The sequence below is a fragment of the Haliaeetus albicilla genome, chromosome 2 (genome assembly GCF_947461875.1).
Source record: "Haliaeetus albicilla chromosome 2, bHalAlb1.1, whole genome shotgun sequence".
NCBI lineage: Eukaryota > Metazoa > Chordata > Aves > Accipitriformes > Accipitridae > Haliaeetus > Haliaeetus albicilla.
Window position 1 is genome coordinate 36,891,546 of NC_091484.1, and position 27,263 is coordinate 36,918,808.

Consider the following 27,263-nt stretch of genomic DNA (forward strand, 5'->3'; position numbering starts at 1 on the left):
TAATTAAATTCCTTTTAATTGGTTATGTCCTTGAATTAAAATATCCAGCAATGTGTATGTTTGAACACCAAATGTATTAAATGGATGTGTTTACACTTAATACATTAAAAATTGAGGAAAAGACTGCTTTAGGGAATTGGTAATGAATTCTGAAGTCTTTTGCCAGCTCATAAGTCACCAGAAACAATCCACTCCAAGTTAGTGGTGACAGAGTCTTTATTATCCTGCTGTCTCAAAGGCCTTCCCAGAAGAGACACAGCAAATTGTACATGGTTATAGAGAATGATGTTTCATTTTATGTATACCTGCCATTTCTTTGTTTCACAAGAAGGATTGTAACTTATGAAGGGGATGTATCAACAACAGATCAAGAGAGATAAGTCAAAGTTAGCTGAGTCATGGTTCCGATAACTGCTTTTGTAATTTTACATGTATACAGAAATTTTAGAAAAACTCTGGGAAACGAAGTAAATTTTGAATTGGGATGGAATAGAGAATCCCATCATAATTCCTTGAGAACTTGACTGATCTTGAAAAGCTGTTGGGAAACTGTGAAGAAGAGCAGACCTGTCATGTATCATTAAAAAGTAGGTGAGAATGTTCCACGTTAGTTGGTGAACTAACTTGAACTTTCTGAAACATAATTGTTCTAAAATGTTGGAAAACTGATACACAGAACAATGTTATGTAAGATTTGGCTTTTTGTGCTAAAGTTGAGGTGTTTTCTCTTTGTGGTGTTTTGAGGAAACTCTCATTTTTTGTGGTAATTAGAGGTACTATTTTACTTGTGTCCATCTTCTGTGCTGTGGAGGAGAAAATATTCCTTGATCTTAGTTTCTGCTGAGGGACTACATAGTCAGTCTGCATACTGTGTTATGTTACCCAAATTTCTTTTCTAGTACTGGTCACTGCTTCTATTTAAAACCATATCTTGTGAGAGCACTGCATAAATCAATATTGTGATATGATTTCCTGCAGAGATCTGTAATAGCTGTTTTTCCTCATTGCTTATTCTGGTGACATGATAATATTTTCACTTATTTAAAGCATTTTTGTGTTGGGAAGGACAATTTAAGATGAGGGAGTGTGTTGTACTTTCATACATACTTAATTTTTAGCCTGCTTTTTGATGCTACATGATCACCTCCCACCGTAAGACATAACTTAATACTAGACAGGAGAGAACGCAAAAAAATCTTGGACTAAAAGAAAGCAGGCCACTTTGAAAGTGACATGGACTAGTTCATACAGATTTTTTTTCTATCCGAAGAAGAGAAGAGTTGTTTTACTCACAAAGGCTTAGCAGTAGCTTAAAGTCATAGCATAGGTTTTCTTGGTGAAAGGGAGTGTGAAAACATACAGGTTAGTTTCTTTACTTGTTTTCTAACAAGTGAGTAGTGCTGATCTAGCTTCTAAAGAGTTACTTTAATGCTTGAAAAAAAAATAAAATTGTTTGTAATAATTTTGTAGACTCCATGATGAATTTAAAGTGCTATCTTAAAAAAAGTACTGTTCTACGAACATAACAGGTTATAAACCAGTAATGTACTTCTTGGAAATATTTCTTCCTGTAGAACTTGTATAACAATTATTTTAATGTATATTAATTATTATGTTATAATCCCTTTGGAAGAGATAATAATAATGAATGAACACTCTTTATTAGAATAAGATTAGTGATTTCATCAAACTAATTTATGAGCTTGTAAATGTCTTTTGGTCCAATGTTAATGGTATTTGCTTGCTAGAATTATTCTTTTTTAGTTTTTCTTTCAAGTAATGTCAAATGAGCTACATTTAGATGAACGATGTTACTATGACATCTGAACTGCAGGACTTAGAATACTTTTGGTGTTTTTTTTTCTGTTTTTTTTCCCATTCTCTTCTCACTTAGATGTCAGCTGTATTGGTATCTTGGCAGATCCTTACCATTTCTAAATCTTTACTATTTCTTGTTCTGCTTTACTTTGCTGCTTGGTATATGGTGTGCTGCTTCAATTTCTAGTGCCATTATATGTCATCTTGCTGTCTTTGATCTTTCCTTAATAGTGTGTTTGCTGTTTTACCATGTCTTTGGTGGTCAGTTAAAGCTACTTCCTGTTTTCACTTGGGTCTTGGGCTTTAGTTTCTGGTGTGGCTTTTGTTCAGTTGCTTGCTTTTTCATAGTAGCTAGATTTCAAAGCTCTGTCAAGGATTGTTCATACTGCCTTAGTCTTTCCTTGGCTTATTCCATCTCTTTTATACTATTTCTTGGGTTTTTTTCACAGCTGAGTTTTGCACAGAATGGTGATTTTTGTTGTTACAATAACTTTAATGTTAGAATGAGAGAAAGCACATGCCACTGTAACAGAATAGAGTTCTTGGACTTTATGGAGACATTATTAGAATAAGCACCAGAGTGATAAGTGGCCATGTCTCATTAGAGAAATGTTAATATTGGATTCTTAAGCATCTGCTCTCCTCTTTTTACCCTTTCCTATTTTGTGCAGTAGTAGATTCACTGTCTATTTCAAGGAATGACAGGCCAGCTATGGCTTAAGAATTACTGGAGGCAGCATGAGGTATGCTAGGCATCTGACTGAAAGAACAGCCACGTCAAGAATTGACTAACAAGTAGGAGGCTGAATGTTTGTAATACTCTTCTAGAATAATTGAAATAAAGAAAATAATTAGAATCAGAAATAGGATAGACATCTGGTTAAGAAAAGCAATAAAGGGGCATTGATGCCTTCTAAATGAACAAGAGGTTAATGTTTGAGTGATCTGCAAGCAGACCAGCCTATAGTCTTTCCTTTTGTTTCCTCTCTTACCATAAGTGACCATATTTTCTGCTTGAGTTGCATCCCTAATCTTATCTGGTCTTATTTAAAACAGACATTATGAAAGATTCTGTTTTGAGTGAAAGAGGGGAGAGGTAAAAATAAATTATTTGCTGATACTTGATTAGCTTTTGTGGGCTTAATAATGTGGAGTTAAACTGCCTTTTATTATGTTACTCACATTGGCAGCTGATGTTTTCCATACCTAGAGTCCTCAAACTTCTTGGTTACAGCTGGTCATTGCTTACAGGAATGTCATAAGGAGGTTGAATTTAAATACCCCATGATTTCAGACAGACGTATATATCTGGATTTGCTATCTATTCTGCTGAAGAAAGCTCTTTTCCTGGGTTACTGCTCAATGTCTGGGCCCTCCACTACTTGAGCTGCACAAGCAAGGGTCAATGATTTTATGACTAAAGAGGTAGTACAGTGTTATCCAGGGATGTAGCAGTGAATTAGTTATAGGATCCCAACTGCAGTCAAGTAGTCTTGTATTTTTATAGACATCAAAGTGCCTAGTTATTAAATTGGGAGATGCAGGAGTGTGTTGTAAATGTAATTTGTGGTAGGTTTTGTTGATTGCTATTTACAAATTAACATGTACAGTATTATCTTTCTACTTTCTACCTCAAGAAGAGTTGATAAAGGCTTTAGTTTATTCCTGAAAGGAATTTTAGAGAGAATTTAGAGAAGAAAATAGTGGAATTGAATGTTTTTTTCATCACAGGGTCATGTGACAGTTCAGTTTAGGTCACTTATCCTCTTTTGCTTCTGGCCAATTTCTTAAGGGTGCCCATTACTGTGGTTAGGGAGTGAGCTGAATAGAATGAGGTGATATCTCAAACATCTTCCTTCCTTCTCTTTAGTCTTTGCACAGTTTCCCATGTAGCCTTAGTTTTCCAGCTGGTGTTTGTAAGTAAGGCATCAAGCAATAAATTCTTTGTTTAATATTAAAATATATAACAAGTTATGCCTAGATTATTATGTTATGACCATGTGCTCATATTTCATCTACTGACTTTCATGAGGGTTTTTGCAGCCATCTGGATCAACAGACTTTATTTAGATTTGGAAATTTTAAATCCTATATAAAAGAAGACAATGAAGTTACCATCTTCTTCAGGTAAAATCTTCACCTGTCTGCTTTTTTGGTTTTTGACATTTAATCCATACTGAATGTGATTGCTAGACAGAAAAGTAGTTATTAGTTAATTATCTTGTATACTAGGTTCCAGCAGATCCAAATACTTGCAAATCATCTGATTCATACCTTACTGTGAGAAACATTACTGTCAGAAACTAGTCTTTGTGTGGCTGGGATTCATCTTGCCTAGTTTTTTAATGACTATATATAAGCATCTTATTCAATTCAAGAAGCTAGATGGTTACTGAAAGTAACAGAAAAAATAGACACTTCAATAATGAATTTCATCCCATCTATCTTAAACAGCTATTTTAGGATGAGATGAATCAACCACTTGAAGTGCCTTTCTCTCTCCATTTGCTACAGAGGGATCTGGAGCACTAGCTTAGAATAAATCTGATTTATAGGAGTTTAAATTTAGGTGAAATTAACACCTTACATGAAATCAGTTATTAAAGATATAGCTTTGGTTTAGAGTTGTTGTAGAATCGGATTTGGTACTGCTTGTGGTCATCTTCCTGCAGATACTTATCTTTCCATGTCTCCCTTTCAATTTTAAATATTCATGCAATTTCTTGATAAGCTGGGTTAGTTGGAGAAAGGCACTGAGTTAAGTTCATTCTGAAAGGCATAGAGCTCAATAAGCAAAATCGTGTACCATTTTTTAAGTGTTCAGATTTCTGTTCCATAGATAAAAGGAAAAAACTTTTTTATTTTCTCGAGCTGTTTGTATAGTTACAGACTTAAGGCTAATTCCTCAAAGCATTTTATAGGAAATTGCAGTTATAATTCACTGGAAAAGACGTCTGGTTGGAAGGAATCAATTATTAGAAGTATCTGTCAGATGCCTGTTATGAGTACCTTTTAGAATATGAATGTTTCAGTTTTTATGTATACGGATAGCACTTTGCTATAACTTACAGATACAATTTATCTACAGCGTTTCTGTTAAAACTGTCAGCTTGACAATCTGCTAGATATTTTTATATGAATAAGAACATCAGATGTGTGGACCATGCAGTGATGCTTGCCTTTAATAATATAAATGGAATATCACATTGGAGGGAAATTTTATTTATAAGTTTCAGAATCTAGCTTCCTCTTGTTGTTTTAGACTTTGTTCCACGATGTGTCTGAAGGAATAATAGGTGTAAATTAGAACTTTAATGTGTTTTTCTGTTTAAAGCCTCCCAGAGGCTCTTTATGTAATAGTGGAACACTAAACTACATATAACGATACTGTGATTTGTCCTTATAATTTACTCAGAGATGCATATGATAATCTTGAAAATTTAGATACATAAAAAAGTTGAAACAGCTACGCACATTTTGAGCTTGATTAGATAACTGTATTTTCATTATAGTATGAAAGGTGATACTTCATGACATTCTTCAGTAATAGTAAGACAACTGAAGGAAGAAGCAGCTTGCTATAAACAACACCTTTTCTAATAGAGCCTGCAAGGATTTTTAAATTGTCCTTGAAACAAGTTTTTTAAAAAGTGAAGGCCTAGAAACATGTAGTAGTTTTACACACTGACTCCCAGCAAGTTTTTTTTCCAGATCAACAGGTACAGCGTAAAGACAAGAAGGCCAAATTCAAACTGAATTGTGTGGTATTTTCCCAATATGCCTACACGATGTATCCTAATGGGAGGAAAAAGCATTACAAATAGATCCTTAACTTTTAAAAAGTTTATAGAAACCCTTCAGTTTGCATTAAATGTGCATAAAAACCCATGAAACTCCAATATTTGTGGTCTGCTTGTAAAGGATACTTAAATATTGATAACCTTGGCCCTTGCATTATGTTGAGAGTTCTCCCAATTTTTGTTGCCATCCTTAGTCAATAGTACTGTACGCTGTAAGCACTCCCGAATTGCTTTATTTCTGAAATGAAGTATTCACAGAATCCCATTCTGGCTGGAAAATTCTAGAGGCCCAAAATGTATCTTTGAGTAGTACTGTGTATATATGTATACACACATATATATATGGACACACATAGACATGTACACACACACATATGTAAAGATCAGTGACAGTGTTCCTACTTGTAGAGTAGTTCAGTTTAGATAGGACAGATACTGTCATGCTTTTTTTAGTTTAATTCATTGTTCCACGTTGTCAAATTAAGCATAGATTGGTTTATCCATCTAGCAACACTGTTTCTGGCATAACTATATTTGAACAAAGTTGTCATGTTGATGTCTGCCATGCTTTCAAGTACATATGAGCCTATACGTTATAAGAATTCTTGGCAGCTTTTTTGTTCTACCTGCTGCCATTGATACTTAAGCAGAAGACTTTGAAATTGCCCAGTGGTGTCCCAGCAAGTATGCAATTGCCATGTCTGGGAATTTTTGGAGCATGTTCTTTTCCATGTATTCAAACATGAGAACATTTAGATATGGATGTCTGTTGGGCAGCATACTCGGTGAACATCAGTGAAATGTATCCTTCAGTTTTAAAGATACTTTTAAAAAAGACGCTTATGCAATGAGATTCAGAAAGAAGTTGTTTTCACTAGTGCTAAAGGTTCCTATGTGTAAAAGCAGTGAAAATATAAAGTTGCCACAAAAAAAGAAGTCTGTTAGATAAATACATGAATATTCTAACTGCCAGAGATGTATGCTCTTGCAGAAAAAGTGCAGAGTTCAAAGATGGGAGAACACATAGTAGTTGAATGTACCTTGCTGGTCTTCTACTTCTGAGTATGAGCACAGAAGTCCTCACAATAAAATTCTTCTGCTCTTTTCAGCAGCTTTTTATATAGGCTTTATGCTCAGAAGGAGGAACTGAGAAGAAATATGCTGAAGCTTTTTATACATTTTCTTGGTTTAGTTATTTTTTGATTGACTAAATTTTTCTTACTTAGCAAAGGTAAAAAAGAAGTTTCAGTTGAGCGTTATGAACTAAGAGTAAAACTGAAAGTTGTGTTTCAGTGGAAGCTGCTTTTATATTTATAAAGCTGGCCTCTTGACACTTATATTTAGTATCTGTCTTCCCTACAAAAAGCCTCCCAAATTTTTGCCAGTACCAGTTGTTTGTAGTGATATAAACTGTGTTGATGAAATGATTCAAGGAAAAAAAAACAACAGTGGAAACCACACCCCCCAAACCAGACATACCACTCCTGGGCCAATGCAAGCATTTGCATAAACATATGATAATGAACTAGATTAGAGAACTGACCTGGCTGAAAAATAATTTAGATTATTTTTCAGGTGCATCAGGTTTTTGGTCTGACACATAATGCAGCTGTAGAGGTACTTGTGCTGGCACAGCAGAGCAGAGAGTGGTGGTAAAGAGTGACTGGGAGCAGCAGGAGCAAACCAACATCTTGGCTTACAGTATTTTTCAAACTGTATATTTGAAACAGCCTAAACAACTTACCACATGTGAGGCTGTTTTGGCCTTCACAGCTTCATATGTGCTCCAAGTTTTGCTGGGAAAAAAGTAGGGGTGAGTGACTCTTTGCACTTGGGCATTAGGAAGAGGACCTTGTGCTTTGAACATGCTTCTGCCTTGAATATTTAATGATTTAGGTATGAAGAAGATTTTTGTTTGTTTGTTTTTGTTTAACAAAGCAATAGGTGTAAAGAACTAGAGTAAACTTTTTAAAAAATGTGATTTGATTTGTATTAATATATGACATGGGTGAATTAGAAGTGAATTGCTGGCAGTTTTTCATGTGTTCTAGAACACTGTCTTATTACACTGCTAGAGGCCATAAATTATTTTTCAAAGTTGATATATTTGGCATCTCTAAGCAATAATGTATAATGTTAGCACACATAAAAGCCTAAAGGTTGTAAATTGAAAGAAATACAAATCAGTTGTTGAATGTTAACTGGATGTCTGTATCTTTATTTTCAAAACTGTAAAATAAAAAACCCCAAAGGGTGGGGTATAAAACATCTGCTTCTATTTTAGACAGAGAGACACCAAATATGTGCTGAAAGAAGGCAGTAAGTTAGTGTTTTCTCTCCATTGTTGATCAACAGCATTGTAGCTGAGAGCTACACTGGTTTATTACTGGGATCTTGTTTTTACACATTTCTCAGTGCTCATTGACATTTCAGATTGAGACAGATTACCAACTTTACTGCTATTTGCAGTGAAAACTGTCCTTCCACATCAAACCAGGCTTTTTTTTTTTTTTTTTTAAGATTTTAGTAAAAACGTGAGGGAGGTACTATCATAGTCTGCTGTATCCTACAGTTATTAATGGCCTGTCACTGACCTCAGATTGGTTTTGCCTCTTATAGACTAAATTATATGAATGTAGCAGAGCTTTCTGGGCAGAGACAGGCAGTGCTTGGACTAGAAAATGAAACTGTTGAGATTACACTGATGAGAGAGCAATTATACACATGAAAGTTACCTCTCTTGGCTGACTTCACCCATTTAAAAATTATGTTCCCCACTTGGTGGCAAGATGATTTATTACACCGTAAAATTGCAACCTGAAGGTGGTAAATTTCTTCCCTACCCCCATACATTTAAAAAATGGTGGAAATGATGAATTTTTCTATAGGCATCAGCAGAGGTTTAGGATGTCTGAAAAGGTGTCTTTTGTGAAGAAGAAATTTTATATATATAATATTTTACAAAAATATTTAACATAATTTGTAATGAGAAAAATGTATACAAGTTAGAAGACAATGTAATAAATTATTATAGAATTACTTGGCAATACATTTCAAAATAGAAAACTGTGAAGGCAAAATTTTTAACTAGTGATTGAAAATCCTGTTCCAGCTTCATCACTCAAGGGATAAACAGAATATCCCCAAAAGGCTTGTGCTGAATTCTTCTTGTAGGTGAGAAATGCAAATAGCTTTCAGCAGTGTTCATGAAGCTCTTTATTCAAACTGTCAGTTTTGTGGCTCTTGTTTCTTCTTCCATTGCTTTTAGTGGTAATTATGAAGCTATAATACTGAATGCATATCTGTAGCTTACAGCAAACTATCCAGAGAAAAATTGTGACAAGGAGCAACTGCTTTTCTATTTTTCTTTTTTTTCTCCTTTGGGATGGTGCTGATGATGAGCAGCTTCTTTTTTTTTTTCCTTGTGTTTTTTTTTCCCCTCTTTCTGTGATTCAGAGAACTGATTATAGAGTAGATCTGTGGTGTTTTACACTGGCCTCACAAATTATCCTGCAGTAGTTTAGTGGTGCTCAAACACAAGCATACCCTTGATTTTCTCATTCTTTGGACTGAAATTGGTGGTCTTGGCCCTTTTCTGAGAAAATAGACGTTCACGGAAACAGGAGAGATTCTAACTTGATATAAGACAAATTTTTTTTCACCATTATAACAGTCGAATATAGAACAGGCTGCCCAGAGAGATTGTGTAGTCTTCCACCTCTGAAGGTTTTCAAGACACTACTGGAAAAATCCCTGGTTAGCCTGGGCCAGAGAATGGCAGTCTCATTTTCATAGTGAATTGTGGCAGTTATAGGTGCAAAGATTGTGTAAATCCTCTACTTTGCTTTGATGAGTTCTGCCAACAACTCTAAAAAAGGCTATCCATTGCAAGAAAGTATTATTTTATAGGTAGCTTAACAAAGATATTGGAATATCTGAAGCTAATAGAAGCTGCAGAGACTCTTTTAGTATTTGGGACCAAAAAAAAAAAAAAAAAGGTTTATCAGTATATGGCAAACTTGTCTACCATCTCTCCTACTGTCCTATCTCCAACAGTGGCAATAAGTCAATATCCACAGCGAAGGAAGAATGGGATAAGCATATTTGATACTTTGCTAGCCTCCCAACCATTTTCAGCTTGGGTTGCTTCCTGAACTAGGTATGGTTTCTAGGCATGAGTGTTTGTATAACCACCACCAACTGCAGGAATCTCCGTCAAACTTTAAATAATTAATTGGAGGAATGATAAAGACTAAAAGCAATACCTCTGCCATTGTTAAAATCTTCTGCAGTGGTGTATGCTTCTTATTTATTTACTCTTCCATTCCAGCCATCACCTCTTCTGGGAGTTAGTCTTGAAGAATCACTCTTATTTTAATTAGTCCATAACTGTTTAGTTGAAATCATGTCTCATTTGAAAATACTCCTCATACTGTAGGATGACATATACCAGCTTGTTCTTACACCTGTCAGAAGCACTTGGATTAACCAGTGAACACTGTACCAAGACAACTGACGCGTGGCTTACTGAAGTTCTGTGCAGCTTGGGAAATCTTTACTGATTGCGTCCCGTGTAAAGGCAGCCTGATAATATTGACAACAGTTCTTAGAAGCTTTAGAAGCTCTAGAAAATTAATGCTGTTTTGAAAACATCATTCCCTCAGCTCCTCCTTTCCTCCCTCTCCAAATTCAGGACTTCTTCCTTCATTTTGGAATTTCTATCCACTAAATAACTAATGTGAACATGAGCTAATCTAGTGAGGATAGTCATCTTTCATATAGGTATGTGATAGTACTAATGTAGCAGATTCAGGTTGGCACAGTCTGTTTGTAAATCTCTGTTAAAAGTATTCTTAAACAAAAACCATGACAAAATAACATCAGTGAGCAAAATTATAAATGAAAGCTTGATTGCAAAAATATCTCCAAGGCCACGTAGAGATGATTAGGTGAAGTGTGTTTGGTGTTTTACACGTAGCACAAATATTGACAAGATTTTATTTTCTTTTTTTAAATCCTAATTAAAAATGTGGGGTAGTATGGAAAGCTATCTTCTGTATTTAAAATAGCTGCTTAATTTTGCAAAAGTAGTTCAGAAGCAAAACCAGATAACTCTTTGGACTAAGCAATGGCTTAATCTAATTCAAGAGTAATTTTAAGGCTGTTGGCATAGAAGACTGTTATTAAATATAAAAGCAATGCTGATATGTTGAGCAAGAGTGAACTTTCTGAGGAACAGTTATAAAACTGTCTGTTCAAGGATGCTGAGAATTTGGAGAATTATTCTGTGGATATGTTTCTGTGTCTTTCATTTAGAAGAATTTAGTCTTGCTTTTGCTGTGGACATTCATTTCGTGAAGGACTCTCCTATAGTTAGCATAATGCTGCTGAAGTAAGCTTTTCCAGCTTGAATATGTAATTTGGAAATGAGCAGTGATTTGTAAACCTAGAGGAAAACTGTAGTGATTATCTTGAATATGTTAGCTGCAAGAACTAAATGACCAATTATAAAACTATCTGCTGCCTCTTTTAATATCCAGGCCTGTGGATATGCAGCAGTACGATCAACCCTTGGAGCAATGGAAATGAAATTCTTTATCAGCTCTTAGAGTTTCTCCCTTTATGTATTTTATTTTGACACTGAATGCATTTTATAATGTGGACATCTGTTTGCTAAAAATTTAATTAGTGCCACTGAACTATTTCAGCCAACCTAAAAATTAAAGGAAGAATCCTGCCTTTACAAATAAACAAAAAAAAAAAGTCATACCAATGCTACACCCTTAAATTAATTTTCAGTGTTTGTGGCTAAGACCACTTTTGTAGGGGTTTTATGGAATAAAATTCAGAGTCTGGTTCTACTCATTCTTTCTGGTCTTGACCAGACAGTGACAGTTTATACACAGTTGTCAGCTGGATTAGACAAACCTTATGTACTCCCACCATGCTCCTGTTTGTGGGTAGTGGTGTAGAGGAACAGAACTGGGTACTTTCTCTGCTTGGCATCCCTCAACGGTGCGGATCCAAAAGATGCAGAACTGCAGAACTGTTTTGCTAGTCAACAAGTACTGTAGCCACCCACATTTCTAACTAGCAGATGGTGAGGCAAGCCTGTAGAACATGGTGAGGGATTTCACTGCATCTCTTAAAAGTAAATAAATAATATTTGAAAATTCTATTTTAAAATCTAAATTACAGAATTACTTAGCCATGAAAGCATAGCATCATATAAGAATAGGATTTTGTATTCTCTGGAAAACCTTCATGGTCACCTTAGCTAAATACTACTTCAGTAATTTAAAGTACTTCTTAAGCATGAGACAGTATTTATTTAAGGTATTGGTCATCCTAATGCTCTAAATGTCAGAGACTTCTGACTAAAGACATTTGTTCTGGAAAAAAAGATCAAGTAGTACTCAGCTGCAAGTCCTCCTCTTGATTTAAAAAAAAAAAAAGGGGGGTTAGGTATGCATTTAGAACAAGAAGTCTTTCTGCATGAATAAGCAGACCAAATGATTTCATTAACTTGAGCTATTATGCATTTTTGTCAAACCATGCTAAAACTACAACTCTGTCAGCACTGTATTCTTCCCGTGTTTTCCAAATTGTAGTAGTAACACATACATTTTTTCCTAGTCACCAGTCCAATGGACTGCTGTTTGCTCTGGACACCAGGCTAGGTTCTTTCCTGGTGTTCACGAATACAAGATTCTGCAGGCCAGGTCATGGTTCCTTCTGTTTCTCTCTCAATTTATATTCAGCTTGTTCTTTCTGTGACTGCTGTGTGACTTTTTGCATAGTTACATAGATTTGGCCTGAATAATCTCAGTTTGGGATTTTAATATTTATTTTAATAATAATTTATTAAAATTTATTAATCTTATTTTAATAATTTACAACTGTCTCTTTATACATTAAAATTATCACTAGAATGAAAAATTCAAGTCAGATTCATTTTTCTGAGTAGGAGCATGCTTGGAACTTTACTAAGACAGGGGCTTTGCCTTACTGAGTTCACCATCTGTACGATAAGTTGCAATACCAATGTTTGCTCTAACAGACACACTTAATACATAAAAATGAAATTTCCACAGAGTCCTCTAATGAGTTAGTGTCACAGCCAGGAATAAAGACAGTCTGATTACAGAAATGATATTCTGTTCTAACACCATGTTCAACATCCTGTATTCCCCTCTGTGGTTGTATAATAGCAGGAGTAAAATTCAAGGAAAATTGCTAATTAAGTTTCACCCAGGAATCTGTATTTTGCTTGATCAATTTTATCAGAAATGTGTGACCTGTCAGTCTGTCTCACTTCCCCATGCTGTGACTGACCTCTGTTCTGACTTTGTTCTGTTAAGATCACTTAAACTATTATGCTGTAGAGAAATTATCTAAGGGACCTCATCCCATGTATTTTAAAAATCTTGTTTTCTGCACTTTGTACATATCAGCAGCACACCGTCTAGCAATATACTTTATACAGACTGCATCATTAATTGAATTTACACAGTACCTCTCAGCTCCAAAATAAGGCACTTTACCAAATATATCAGTAGTATAATCATGAAGTTGATACAGTAGTTCCAAATTCTAAGCTGAAAGGAAAAGGAAAACAAGTAGGTTTTCAAGTTGATTTTACACATAAAAGGAGTCAAGTATTTTTTATATCTCTGAATAATTACAGAGAGAAGATGCTAAGTGAAAAAACCCCACATTATGTGATATGACCTTTACTTACTGCTAAGACTTGAACTCCAGCATCAGAATATCCCTACTAATATAAATTATTATCATTCAGGCTTATGAAGAGTGCTGAGGAAATTAACAGAAGGAATTGGAGTCTGCTGTGTACTGAGTCAAAACTGAAATTACTGCCTTCTTCCTTTTGCTTTAAATGGATCTTTACAAGGGATTTTTTTTTTAATTGTCTTTCAGCTGGCTGTTGAGTGTCCACATGGCACCCTCACAGGGAATGCATTAGTTTTAAGAGGATGAAAATGATATAATGAGTAAAGTTTATTTACTCACATTAATGGCAAAATCATATCCGTTAGCATTCTAAATACAGGAATCCTATTCAAATCTTTCTGATATCTGAATTACAAGAGGATACGATATATATATCTGTTCTCTAGTCCATTTTATTAAAATGCCATCATTGTAAACAAGTTCTGAATGCCGTAGTTCATTTGTATCCATTAAGTCCAAAGACATTATAACATGAAATGAGTGGAAAGGGCAAGTGAACAAAATATAAACCACTAGTGTTGTGAGAAGTACTGCAGTAGAAGTGGAAAAGCTATTAATTGTACTTCCACTTAAAGAATTTGGCTGATAAAGGAAATAAATGCAACCTTTTGAACATGATTGTATATGCTCTCAAAGTATGTTGTAGTGACTACCTAAATATTGGGTGTTTTAAAAAAAAAATAAGCCTACTTCTAGGTGAATTAATTAAGGACTTGTGGGTTGCATTGCTTTTTACTTAGCCCTGAAGTTGTAAAGAGTGAGCCGTATGGAGAGAAGGCTGATGTCTGGGCTGCAGGATGCATTCTTTATCAGATGGCAACTCTGAACCCACCGTTTTACAGCACCAATATGCTCTCCTTGGCAACTAAGGTATTTGGATTTGCCAGATCAACCTACCAATTATTTCTGCATGTGTTCAGTAGACCCGTAAGAATTTATGTTTAAGGTTATAGAAGCATAAACTGCTCTCTGGTCTGATGTGTGAATGAGCACAAGTGTTTATCATTGTATGAATTGCTATCTTGCCATTCTAACTGCAAAAATTACTTGTAAATGTTAGTATATTATTACCTCTCAGACTAGCATATTTTTATCATTGCATTTGGTGATAGGAGCTTTAGATATATAAAATTTCTTGATGTACTATAATACTGGATTTTCTATAGCATTGTGTATTACACCTTAGGATGTGATCATAAATAAAAATAAATCAATGTAGGGTTTTTTTTTTAATGTTTCCTTTATTCAGATATTGTAGCCCTTTGATCTACAGTGAGCACGTACATTAATGTAGATACCTGATTAGAAGTTATATCCTGCGTTAGAAGATGTGTTCTAAGTTGTTTTGCAAGTTAGAGCTGATGATGTAATGCCCATCAGGTTGTTTCAAGGAACAATACTTATCATATGGGATCTTCAAATAAATAACGGAATATTTTTCTTCAATTACCTGTAGATTATTTATTTTGCAGATAGTAGGGGCTGTGTATGAACCTGTGCCAGGAGGACTGTACTCTGAAAAACTGTCATTTACCATTAAGAGGTAATTACTTGATTTAGTTTTATTTCAACATCCTGCTGAAAAGATCTTTTGTTTTGTATGTTTCCAGCAGTGGTGACAGTTTGCTGAATTTAGCAACTACTAGTATTTGTCTCTGAATATGAAATATATTCTGATTTAAAGAAAAACGGGGGTATCTCCTTACCCTGCTAATAACATATGCAATATAGTTGCATACACGCAACTGGAAAACTTATGTCAGTATAGTCAGCACATTTACCTAGCCAGTATAGACTTTATATGCAGTACTAAAGTTTAACAATACCAGTGCTGTAGTTAATTCCCTACGCGTCAAATTTTCCCCCATGAAAATACAGCATTTTGAGTAATTTTCAAGTGCAGTTTATGGTCAAGGAAGTAACCGTGTTGCAATATGTTATTTATAGATCACTGTATGATCACATTCATAGTTTTGTGTGTTTATTTGACTGATAGAAATATGTTTCCCACTACCTTGTAATCCTGTTAGCAGGATAGCAGGGATAACAAAGCACAGATAATGCAGTAATGGAGGAAAAGATGAGCCTGTATTTGCTCCACTCACTCATCCCATATTTCTCTTAACTATGGTTACATCTTCCTGATGCTAATGTAATGTGTATATAGAGAATATATTCATATAGAGAGTGAATTGGTGCACTTCTATGAGATTTAGCTCTCTTGATTTTTCCATTTTAGAAAGATTCCACTTAGCACAAAAATGCTTTTTCTTTCTCACTCAGATGTTGAATTCCATCTCTAAAAAGCACTTTACTGTACAAAGACTGTAACATACTTATACTATGTTTTATTGTACAAAAAGGTTTCAGTTAAAGACCTTGAGGACGAAGGACAACAATGGAGGGGAGCTAATAGAACTAACATTTATGTTTAAGAGGTCCTGAAATGAATTTTAATATTTTAAATACTTACAGATATCTGTAGTTAGTTAGAATAACTGGCTTTATTAATTCATTGCTTGCTATTTAAGAATAATATAGTAATCTCAAATGCATCCAGAAAATATCTTCCAATCACATAATACCAGTATTGATATGTATTGCATTCTCTTACAAATTTTAAACACATCTTTATTTAAGTCACTGATAAAGTTATGTGAGTATCTGGCCCTCTGTCTTTTCCTTCTTTTCATTCCTGATAATAATGAGAAACTCTGTAATAGGAAGTTTTTGAGGGTTTTTCCAAGGCCAGCTATTGAGTTATTTATGATTGTAGATTTTGTGGCTGTTCACTGAAAACTGAAAATACAAGTTCACTGAAAGTCCCATGTCATCATGAGACTGGCTGCTATGGAGGCTAACTGGTTTAAATAGATGATTAAATAGGTATTTGTATAAAAATATTAAAATTAAGTTTTCCTATCATGTAAGAATTTTTCCACTTATTTAATAACAGTGGGAAGCATAAAATATTTTTTTAAAAATGTTGATTCTCTTACTATGGGTTAATCCTTAAATTAAATATTTAGTTTGGGTTTTGGCTTATGCTTTGTGAGATACTTAGAAAGAATAAAGAACATTAAAGAAAAGCAGTAATAATGAGATTTTACTTATAGATGAGGAAACATTAACAGAAATGAACAAGTTCTTTCCAAATAACTGAAGCACAACACATATTCAAAGATGAATGTTATAAAGAGAAAAAAATAATTTATTGATAATGATTAGAAAAAAACATAGAAAACTTCATGTTGCAACAGTAGATTTGCATTTAGTGTTATCATTATTATTCTTCATTATTGTTATTACTAAAATACAGTTTTATTGGATTAAGCTACTAAAGAAAGTTCTGGAATCATAACCATCAAAGTCTTTCAGAGTTGAACGTCAGTCTACTCAGTGTTTAGTCATAGATAAATAATTTATTTTTAGATGCATGAGAAATGGATTAAGGACTTATCAGAAATCTTTTATAGCTCACGTTGTTGAAAATTTTGACAAATTTCAGTGGATTAAAATAAAAAATTAAAAAGAAAAAGTCAAATGAAACATTTCTTAAGAGTGAAAATCTTGCATCTGTTTAAAGGAAATATAAAATTTTAAGTAAAACAGGTTAACAAATTTATGAAAATTAATGAGATTAATCAACAGATTTGAGCAAATTTAAACAAAAAATATTAAAATCAAGAAGTTCAATACTGTAAAACATTTTCAAAACTGCAAGTTTACATGGCAGTTATATTTATTTAGAAAGTACTGGTTTAGAAATAATAAGATCATTCTGTGACACTTTCTTTAAAGAAGGGTGTTGGATTAAGTGTAACTGTATGCTAGCTGGTCAATAGTACTTTGCAGGGAAATCACAGTAAATTATCAGGTTCACTGGAGTTAACAGATTTAAGACAGTTTATGCAGAACTGTCCCTATCAGCTTTCATGTCCTACACTACATACAAAATATTCTGGGGATCTAAAAAAACCTACTAGTATATTATTACTGTTACTAAACAGCTACCTAGGGTGCCTGAAACAAGAAGCATAGAACTGTAAAGTAATTTAGGTTGGAAGGGACCCCTGGAGGTCATCAAGTCCATCTGCCCAAAGCAGATACAATTAGATCTGCTCGCTCACTGCTCAGGGTCTTGTCTAACTGAGTTCTGAATATCTTGAAGGATGGAGATCCCACAACTTCTCTGGGCCCTCTTCAGTGCTTGCCTGTCTTTGTGATTAAAAGTAATAGTAGTAGTAGTAGTAATCCTTATATGTAATCAGACTTCCCTGTGGTCTAACTTGTGTTTATTGCCTCTTGCTCTATCTCTGTGCACCTCTGAGAAGGGTCTGGCTCTATCTTTTCTATACCCTCCCATTATGTAGACAGCAATCAGATCTCTGTATAGGTGGCCCAGGTCCCTCTGACAGCAGCCCTGCCCCATGTATCAACTGATCCCTGCAATTTGATGTTCACAAACCTTTTGAGAATGCATTCCATCCCATCATCTAGGTCATTAATAAAGATGTTAAACAGTACTGATCAATCCCTGGAGGATGCTACTTCCAGCCACCAGCTGGACTTTGTACTGCTGCTGAGATATCTTTAAGCCAGGAAGTTCAGCCAATTATCTACCTGCCTTATAGTCCTGTGGATATTGTGGGATATTGTGGCAAAGGCCTTGCAAAAATAAAGCTACCCACAGCATATACTGCTCTCCCCTTGTCCACAGAGCCAGTAATGTCATCATAGAGAGCAATCAGGCTAGTCAGGTATGACTACTGTTTGGTAAATCCGTTCTGGCTGTTCCCAGTTGCCTTCTTGTCCTTTGTGTGCTTGGAAATTACTTCCAGGGGAATTTGCTCTATTATTTTCCCAGGGACTGAGGTGAAGCTGACTGGCTAGTAGCTTCCTGGATCTTCCCTCTTGCTGTTCTTGGATATGTGTGTGATATTCAACTTTTTCCAGGCTACAGGAGCCTCCCTCTGATCCTTTCACATGTGATGGATAGTAGCATTGACCAGTTACATCAGCACCCTCAGGCTCATCTCATCTGGTCCCATGAGCTTATGCATGTCCAATTGGCTTAAATGCTTTCTCACTATATTTTCTACTGTGTGGTAATGCTTCATGCTCATGGATTCCACAGGTAGGCTCAGAAATCTGGACCACTTAGGCTAAAGTTTCCCAATGGAAATGGAAACAAAAAAGGGATTGAGTGCCCCGGCCTTTTCCATGTCCTTTGTCACTAGGTTGCACAGTGGGTCCACATTTTCCTTAGCCTTTCTTCTGTTGTCAGTGTACTTGTAGAAGGCCTTTCTTCTGCCTTTCACGTTCATTGCTAGTTTCAACTCCAGCTGAGCTTTGGCTTTCCTAACTCCACCCTTTGGGCAATATCTGTATATTCTTCCTGTATAGCCCACCCCTGCTTCCTACATGCAGAAATGGGCTGTTCTTGTGCTTTGAGGTGTCCCTGAAGATTAGCTAGCTCTTCCAAGCTTTTCCTTTACCTTCTAGAGCAGTCTTCCATGAGGTTCTACCAGGAATATCGCTGAACAGGCTGACTTCTGCTCTCCTGAAGTCCTGTGTTGTAATCATACACTCTGTCTTTCTCACTTCTCTCAGGATTTTGAACTCCACAGTTTGATGGTTGCTGTAGCTGAGGCTGCCCTTGATCTTTGCATCCCTGTCTGATTCTTCCTTGTTTGTAAGCAACAGGTCTAGCAGAGTGACTTTGCTACTTGGCTTCCGAAGCAGCTGCATCAAGAAATTGTCATTAACAGACTCCAGAAATCTCCTGATTGCTGCACTCAGCCATATTACCCTATCAGCAGATATCAGAGTGGTTAATAGGCCCCAATGAGTATGAGTGGCTGCAATCATGAAGCTTCCTTCATCTGTCCAACAAAGTCTTCATTGACTTCCTCTTTGGTTTTGCGTGGTTTATAGCATGCATCTGCCACAGCGTCACCCATGTTGGTCTCTTCCTTTGATCCTTACCCATAAGCTCTTGACTACACGCAGCCAGGTGTTGCAGTGTAGGTTGCATCCTGCTTGAGCCTTTCCCCCCTCACTGGAACAATTGAGGAGAACACTACCTCAGCCTCCTGCCCTTCACAATTGACCCCAGTTCTCTGTAGTCATTTTCAGTATGTTCGGGGTTGGCCGTGGTAGTGTCATTCATGCCCATATGAATAAGCAGCAGGGCATAATAGCCTAAGGGCCAGATGAGTCTTGGTAGTATCTCTGCAATGTCCTGAATCCAAGCTCCTCACAAGCAACAGGCTTCACAATCATCAAATCAGATCAAGTAGATGGATGCCTCTGTTCCCTCGGTCTCAGCTGACTGTCAGTTGCTACTGCTTATTTGTGATATGAACACTTGATTCAGACTGACCTGGCTCTGATGTGTCCTCTCTTAGGTCTTGTTCTTCCTCACCTGTTCCTAGGTCACTACACCTGTTGTCTAATTGTATGTGTAGTTGGAGGAAAATACGTCCTTCTCTTGGCAGAATTCACAAGTCTCCAGCCTACCTCCTCCTGGGAGCCTCTGTCTACTGGTCCTTTGAGGGTAATCTCTAGATTTTCCTCCTTCTTTGTGTCGTTTGGGGGTCTCATCTCTGTGAAGATCTTGTCATTCTCCTATAAATCCTCCTGACAGCACACTCATCTCCTTCACAGCTGCTTTGTCCAGTGGTGCAGCACATTGACCAGAGCACAGTCCCCACAAGGGAGGCCAATGTCTCCCCCAGCCGCAGGAAGAGGTACCAGGCACTCCCTAGTGTGTCTGGCAGTGCACAGCAGCAGCCCCCTTGTCATGGTTTAACCCCAGCCAGCAACTAAGCACCACGCAGCTGCTTACTCACTTCCCCAACACCCAGTGGGATGGGGGAGAGAATTGGAAGGAAAAAGGTAAAACTCATGGGCTGAGATAAGAACAGTAATAGAACAGAAAGGAAGAAACTAATAATGATAATAATAACAAAATGACAATAATAATAAAAGGATTGGAATGTACAAAGCAAGTGATGCACAATGCAATTGCTCACCACTTGCCGAGCGATGCCCAGTTAGTTCCCAAGCAATGATCCCCCCTCCAGCCCCACTCCCCCCAGTTTATATACTGGGCATGATGTCACATGGTATGGAATATTCCTTTGGCCAGTTTGGGTCAGCTGCCCTGGCTGCATCCCCTCCCAACTTCTTGTGCCCCTCCAGCCTTCTTGCTGGCTGGGCATGAGGAGCTGAAAAATCCTTGACTTAGTCTAAACACTCCTTAGCAACAACTGAAAATATCAGTGTGTTATCAACATTCTTCTCATACTGAACCCAAAACATAACACTATACCAGCTACTAGGAAGAAAATTAACTCTATCCCAGCTGAAACCTGGACACGCCCCCATAGCAGTTCTGTCTGGGCTGGTGCCAAGGACAATTGTTCCAGCTGATGCCAGAGACTGTGCTCTGTGGTGTGTCAACACCAAGGCTGCCCAGCGTTAAACTGTCCCAGGCAGGCTTGAGCAGAGTGCTGGCCAGCATGACTTGATAAATATCAGTGTAGGAATGCGGTGGTAGTAAACAGTTTTTTAGGAAGAAGTAATTAACTTTCATTAGAGAATGTTCTTTTTGTAGATGCTTGACTCCTGATGCAGAGGCACGTCCAGACATAGTGGAGGTCAGCTCACTGCTCTCTGATGTGATGATGAAATACCTGGATGTTTTATCTACCTCTCATCTCATGTTGGAGAAGAAACTGGATCGGCAGAGGAGACAAACCCAGAGGTACTTCATGGAGGCTAATCGAAATGCAGTAACCTATCACCATCAGCTTTCTGTTTTATCACAAGTAAGTACACGTATTAGGCTTTATTTTTTCTTATTGTTTGCCATATCTGAGAAAATAAGGTACAACAAAGCAGAAAATAAACCAAAATGAAAATGGAACCTACATAAATATAGTTTTTAATTACAGATTGCTAAAAAAAGAACAGTGATGCTGATAAGGTGTTTATCAGTAAAACTCATGCTTTCTTACTGTGTGATGCAGTTCTGCAGAAATATTTCTTAAAATTCTTTCATTTGCTTCAGGCTGTGTTTTAAGCACTCTTCATGAAGGACATCAGTATTTTATATAATGAACCAAACTTGTATATTATCTCAGAGAATTTACTTTAAAAAAACCCAAGGTGGTAAAAGCTCACTGAGAAAATCATTTTTATGGTAATTGTGAAGCAAAGTTAGAATTTACACAGCTACTCTTGTCTGTTCAGCTATTGTATCACTCTTAGATTTCTTTTATCAGGGCTCAGTAGTTTGCACTGAAGAACTTCTGTGTAGGAGAATGATTTTCAGGAACACCTGGTCCTAAGCTCATGGGTGTTGGTTTGTTTGGTTTGTTTTTTTCTTTAATATGTTCTTTATCTTCACCTTCCTGGCCAAACGTAAGACTTGTAGAAATTGTTAATCATTTTTTTTCGGTAGATTTTTAGCCTATCACTCCAAGATGATTATTTGTATTATACCTTTTTTTTCAACAAAAAGGATGCCAAAAACTTCCAGAAAAACCTTAACAAACCGCTGTAATTTGAAAGGTAAGAGGTACTGAGGTAAAAGAAAGATACAGAGTAGGATTTATAACTTAAAACAGTATAAGCAATTATTTTCCATTGGTTTTTTAATTTTCTTACCCTACACATTTGGAAGCTTGTTGTATGTCATTATATCTTGATATAGTCGTTCTGTCGCATAACTGTGATGAAACTTGAAAAAAAATGTGCTATGTATGGAAAGCTGCTTGATTTGGGATTTCAATGCAGTTATGCTGTCTTTGAGAGAAGATTGCCCTATCCAGACACTTGTAAGATAGGCTAGAACTAATAGTTTTACATTGAAGTCAGAGTACTCCTGTTTTGTATCAATACTTGGAAAATAACACCTATCTACAAAATGAGACGGAAAATGCCTCTCTGTTTTGGGGGTTAATGGCTAATCTTCTCAAGGAAGGAATACTGTAATTCTAGTTCTACTCCAGTGGATATTTTATTATGTATATTAAAAGAAACAGGTACAACAAGAAGATCTGACAGATCCAGAACACTGCAGAAGCTGAGGGGAGTATGGCTCAGTAATGAGAAGTGGGAGACCTAATTGGGTGTCCTTGCTGTAAAAAAGATAGAATAAATCAGGCTAGGATCCTTCAGAATTTCAGAGGAGTGCTACAGGGCTTAGAAACAGGACTGATGTTTCTTTGTTCCCAGTATTATAGGAAAATTGTATGAACTTGGAGGATTTCTGATAAAGAGAATAATTATTCCTGAAAAGTTTGACTTTTGAAAAAAAGACAATATTCTAACTAAAAGTACTAGGAAGAATTTCAAGCAACTGTTCCTGAAATAAAAACTCTGTGAGGTATGGACAACCTAATTCATCTTAGTAAAGGCCCTGGTGATTCCACAGCCAAATAATTTGTCATTTTTCTGTGGTGTTGGAAAATTCAGTGTTTCTGCCATGTAGTTCAACGTTTTGTTGAAGCCAGCTTTCTTATACTTGTTTTCTCTCTACTAAAATGTACTTACGGCCTCCTTTTTCATCCCAGTTGTGTCATAATGTGAATGTTTCTGAAATAAAGAGCGTACTCTCTGTCCTGGTTTATGGAACTAAACAACAGAGATCTTTTGGAACCAGAGTGGAATCTGTTTTATAAGTAGTTTAAGACTAGTATGGAGGCTGATTAAGTAGGCAACTGAAAGGCAGGTCAGTAGATGATGTTGGAGATGTGTAGTTACATTGTCTGGCAAGTATAGCATAAAATCCATGCTTGAAAATAATCCTAATAAAGACAGTCATTATCAGCTCCCCACATAAATTCTTATCTTTCCTTGTTTTTCATAGAAATTGTTGTTTATGTAAGAACACAAGCAGATGTAGGGATGAAAGGTGTTTAATAAATTTAGTGTGTTCAGTTCTGAAAGTCGAAGGTTGCTGACATAACACAGGGTATAGAGGACCCAAACAAGTAATCATAATTGTAGTAATTATCTCTCACATAGTACCTTTCATTTCAAGGTGGTCAATATTATATTTTTGTGCTCTGGGTAGGAAAGGGTAGAGAGGAAAAAGGTAGTTTGGGTAAGGTCACCAAACAGACCAGTGGCGAAGTTGAGTTTTCTGTGTTCTAAGCTAAATCTGAGTCTCAAAACAGTAGTTGATTTAACTAATAATGAAAGTATCTTTCTAATATTTTCCTTTAAAGAGATGAGAAGGTAGCCAAATAATAATTTGATTGCTTTTTTGAGGTATATAGATTTGAAAAACTTAGACATTATTTTGGCTGTTTGCAAAAAGCTGAAAATAAGTCACTTTTATTACTTTGGAAATATGGGTTTCATTACATGGGCATCATCCATTATTGTTTAATTTAGTGCATGTATCCTGAAGTGTTTTTAACTTAGAAATAATGCTTAGAAGCCCTTGATAAGCCAGTGTGTTCATATACTGTTTGACATATAAATAGAATAACATTTTTCTCATTGCCAGATTTTTAAATGTAAAATATCAATATACCTAAACCAATATAGAATGATGAAAATTGAGATCTGTCCTATATTTTCAATGTGGGAGAGAAAACTGTAAGCTTTATAGTCAGAGTCTGTCAGCTAAAAATATATATAAAAATGTGAGCCATTTGTACCTCCTGCTACTACTCTCAGAGAATATGCTAAAAATGGGCAGACATGATAGGCTACCTGGCTGATCAGAATAACTTCCTTTTCTCAGTTTCTGAAGTTCTGATCTGTGCATATGGCACACATATTCTGTCACATTCTTTCTCTATAGCAGTTTTTTGTAATACTGTGTTCTTTGAGAATTTAAGCTTATTTTAATTTTTGTATTAATCATGCCACTAGAATACACATTTTATTTTTAAATCCATATATGCAAATCTATGTATTCAAATGAAGTTCCCAATTGTGCAGAGTAACGGGAGACTAAGATGCTTAGATAATGGAAAAGTAGGTACAACTTTCGGTTCTGAGTGCGGTGCGATCTATGGAGTGGCTCCACATCCAGTGTTTGTCAGGGCTAATAGGGTGTCAGAAGTCATTAACAGTGCTTGGTCTGAGCTGGTCCATTTAGGTCACAATTAGCTGAGTATTTTGTCCTAATGTTCAAATGTACAAGAATGCTTATTAGCAAGGTCGTGCTCTGCATTTCTTTGTTTTCACACTTGAACTGGCAAGTCTTCCCCTAAACCAGCATGCTGAAGAGCCTGGCATATAGATTTAAGGTGAGTCGTCTTCCATCTAGATAAGATTTTTAGCTGCAGGTCAAGACTGGCCCTCCCAGACCTAGATCTGCAGGTATCAAGGTATTGCGCTTCTGGACTAGGATGCAGCTGCTAGGAGACATACTCTGATTATTCTGCTTGCAGGCAGGTATGTTACAGCCTATCCAGAAGCCTGCCTGGTGCCATCTTGCAGAAGCAGTTCAACTATTTATTGGCTGGAAATAGTGAAAGGAGCAGTATAGCTGTTTTCAGACAGGACTACATCTGAACTAAAGAGCCTGGCTGGACCTGAAATAGCTGATTCAGTTTCCTGTCTTCATCTGTGGCATAAACCTTCATAATCCACCTGTAGAAAATTAAGAGTAGATTGTACTGTCTTTTCTAGATTGGTTTAGAAACATCAATAGTGTATCTGAAGGCTTGAGAAACATTGGGATTTCTTTGTATGTCTCTTCTATCACAAAGACCCTAATGCAAATGATTGTGAAGCATTTTGTAGGAATACCTGTAAATACAGACCATGCTACTGCTCCCACTCTCCTTTATCCACAGGATTGGATTTTCTTTATCCCAACCTTTTTCTTCATCCACAGGGATGTGTGGCCAAAGGGGGAAGGGTTAAACCTCAAGATTTAAGAATCCGTACTTTTGTAACCACCCTGCAGGCTACTGACAACTCTTGTAATTAAAAGCAGCCATCAATTTCCTCAAGTTTTTAGAATAAATGAGGACAGGATCACAACTATCTGAAGGGCAAAGGAACACAAAATGATTTAACTGCGTTTTTACCAAGTCATTTCCCCCCATACACAAATTCTGTTCTGCACTGTTGGCAATTGTTGTGCTAATAATCATGTTAGTTTCTAAGCATCACCACGTGCATTACAAAGTAGTGCTTAATTAGCAATTAGGTTTGAATTCATCTATTTTTTTTGTTAACTCAGAAAAAGACATAAAGATTGGATTAATGTTATTCCTTTTTCTGTGTGTTTGTATAAGTATTTTGCTCGGTTCAGCCAATGAATGCATAAAAGATTTTTTTCTTAAAACAACTGTGTATGAATGCAGTAACTGTTTTTGTATTGGTTGAAGCAAAGAGTATATTTAGTTTTAAAACACATAGAATGCAACAGGTTATTAATATTGCAGCAATATAGTCCAATCTTTATTAGGTTGTAATATTCAATTCCTATTGTTATTAAAATTTATTATTAAAAAGTTAATAAAATTTTATAAAAATTTTGGGTGATAGTGCCTGTCTATGCACTGCTGCAGATAATTCCCATTGATTTGGAAGTGAGTGAGGACTCAGGAATGTCATGAAAGCTTAGCATTCCACAAATTGTTTTCATCTCCCACCTTTCACTCCATTGATTTTGTTCTGATACCATTCTGTTTTGGCATTTATGTAGCAGGTACTGGAATTAAAGTTTAAAAGTTAGAAGTTAGAGCTGGTGTGATAAGAAGAAAGTAACCTTTTTACATTTATACTATTTATGTTTGGAGAATAAAATAATTATGCAAAAACTGTTTTGCAGGTATAATTTTTTTAAGAGTTGCTGAATGTAGAAAATAGTCAAGCTACTACCTGTGAAAATGTATGATCAAACTATTAAGGACAAACCCATAAAATGTTTAATTCAGCTTCAATTTGTTAGTGCATCAAAGTACTTTAATAGAATTACAGAATATAAGGCTGGTAGAGTTGTCAGAGATTATCTTGTCTATCTTCAAGCGTTAGAGCTACCTGTCACTCCTGACAGGTATTTGACCAGTAATAAAAATGTCAAGTGATAGAAAGTCTCCCCCAAGGCAAACTATGCCAAACTAGGGAACAGTTTGGAAGCAGCAGAAATGCAAAAAATGTCTTTACAGTCAGCAATCACATGTCTAAATGAGTCTTTCTTTTTCCATCTGAAGATAACATCTGGAAAACCATGAGGATGCCTGAAGTGCTGTCAGAAGATAATTGGAAATCCTGGGCATACCCATAGCACATATACACTGTGCTATATGCTGTATCTGCAGTTATGCTGATGCTTTCAGAAAATGTTGGTCTTGTTTTGTATGCTTGACGGAGTAGATGTGTTGTGTATGTCTTGTTTCCAGGAGATATTCGATAGACATATGCATGTGCACATATGGGATGTATATTACACTTGAAATTTTCAGACCCACTCTTAAGTGTTATGTAAGTGCTCTGAGAGCACTAAGTCCAGAATATCCCCAGAACACTGCATTTACTAAGCACATTCAAGCCTGTTACATACTGTATGAACACTTCTCTCTGCAGGATCCCAGATAGATGCAATAGCTGAACACTTAATTACTGTTAGGTGGTCTTAAAATCTAACCTAAATTTTACTTGTTGCAGCTTAAGCTGCTTTCTTTTTGTCCTGCCCACAGTAGAAATATGTAAGAGTTATTTATTTTCTCTTATATGTTCTATCTTCACTCTGTAATTTTTTTCTTTGGACTGAATAATCAAATTCCATCAGTCTTACTTTGTAAGTTGTGTTTTGTAGACCTCTGATTATTCTCGTTTCTCTCCTTTGCTGTCTCTCCACATTTTTTAAGTGTAGTGTTTAAAACTGGACTCAATTACTCCAACTGAGAA

At 36.1% G+C, this 27,263-nt stretch overlaps 1 protein-coding gene across 6 annotated transcripts in view; it reads left to right on the forward strand.

The window, feature by feature from the left end:
• The window catches only part of NEK10 (NIMA related kinase 10), a 116,715-nt gene that overhangs the window by 47,132 nt on the left and 42,320 nt on the right, over positions 1-27,263 (forward strand). For all 6 annotated transcript variants that reach the window (XM_069771088.1, XM_069771059.1, XM_069771074.1 and 3 more), the window contains 3 exons: positions 14,111-14,240; positions 14,843-14,913; positions 20,992-21,205. In XM_069771088.1, the coding sequence (XP_069627189.1) occupies positions 14,111-14,240; positions 14,843-14,913; positions 20,992-21,205 (415 nt within the window). The remainder of the gene's footprint in view (positions 1-14,110; positions 14,241-14,842; positions 14,914-20,991; positions 21,206-27,263) is intronic.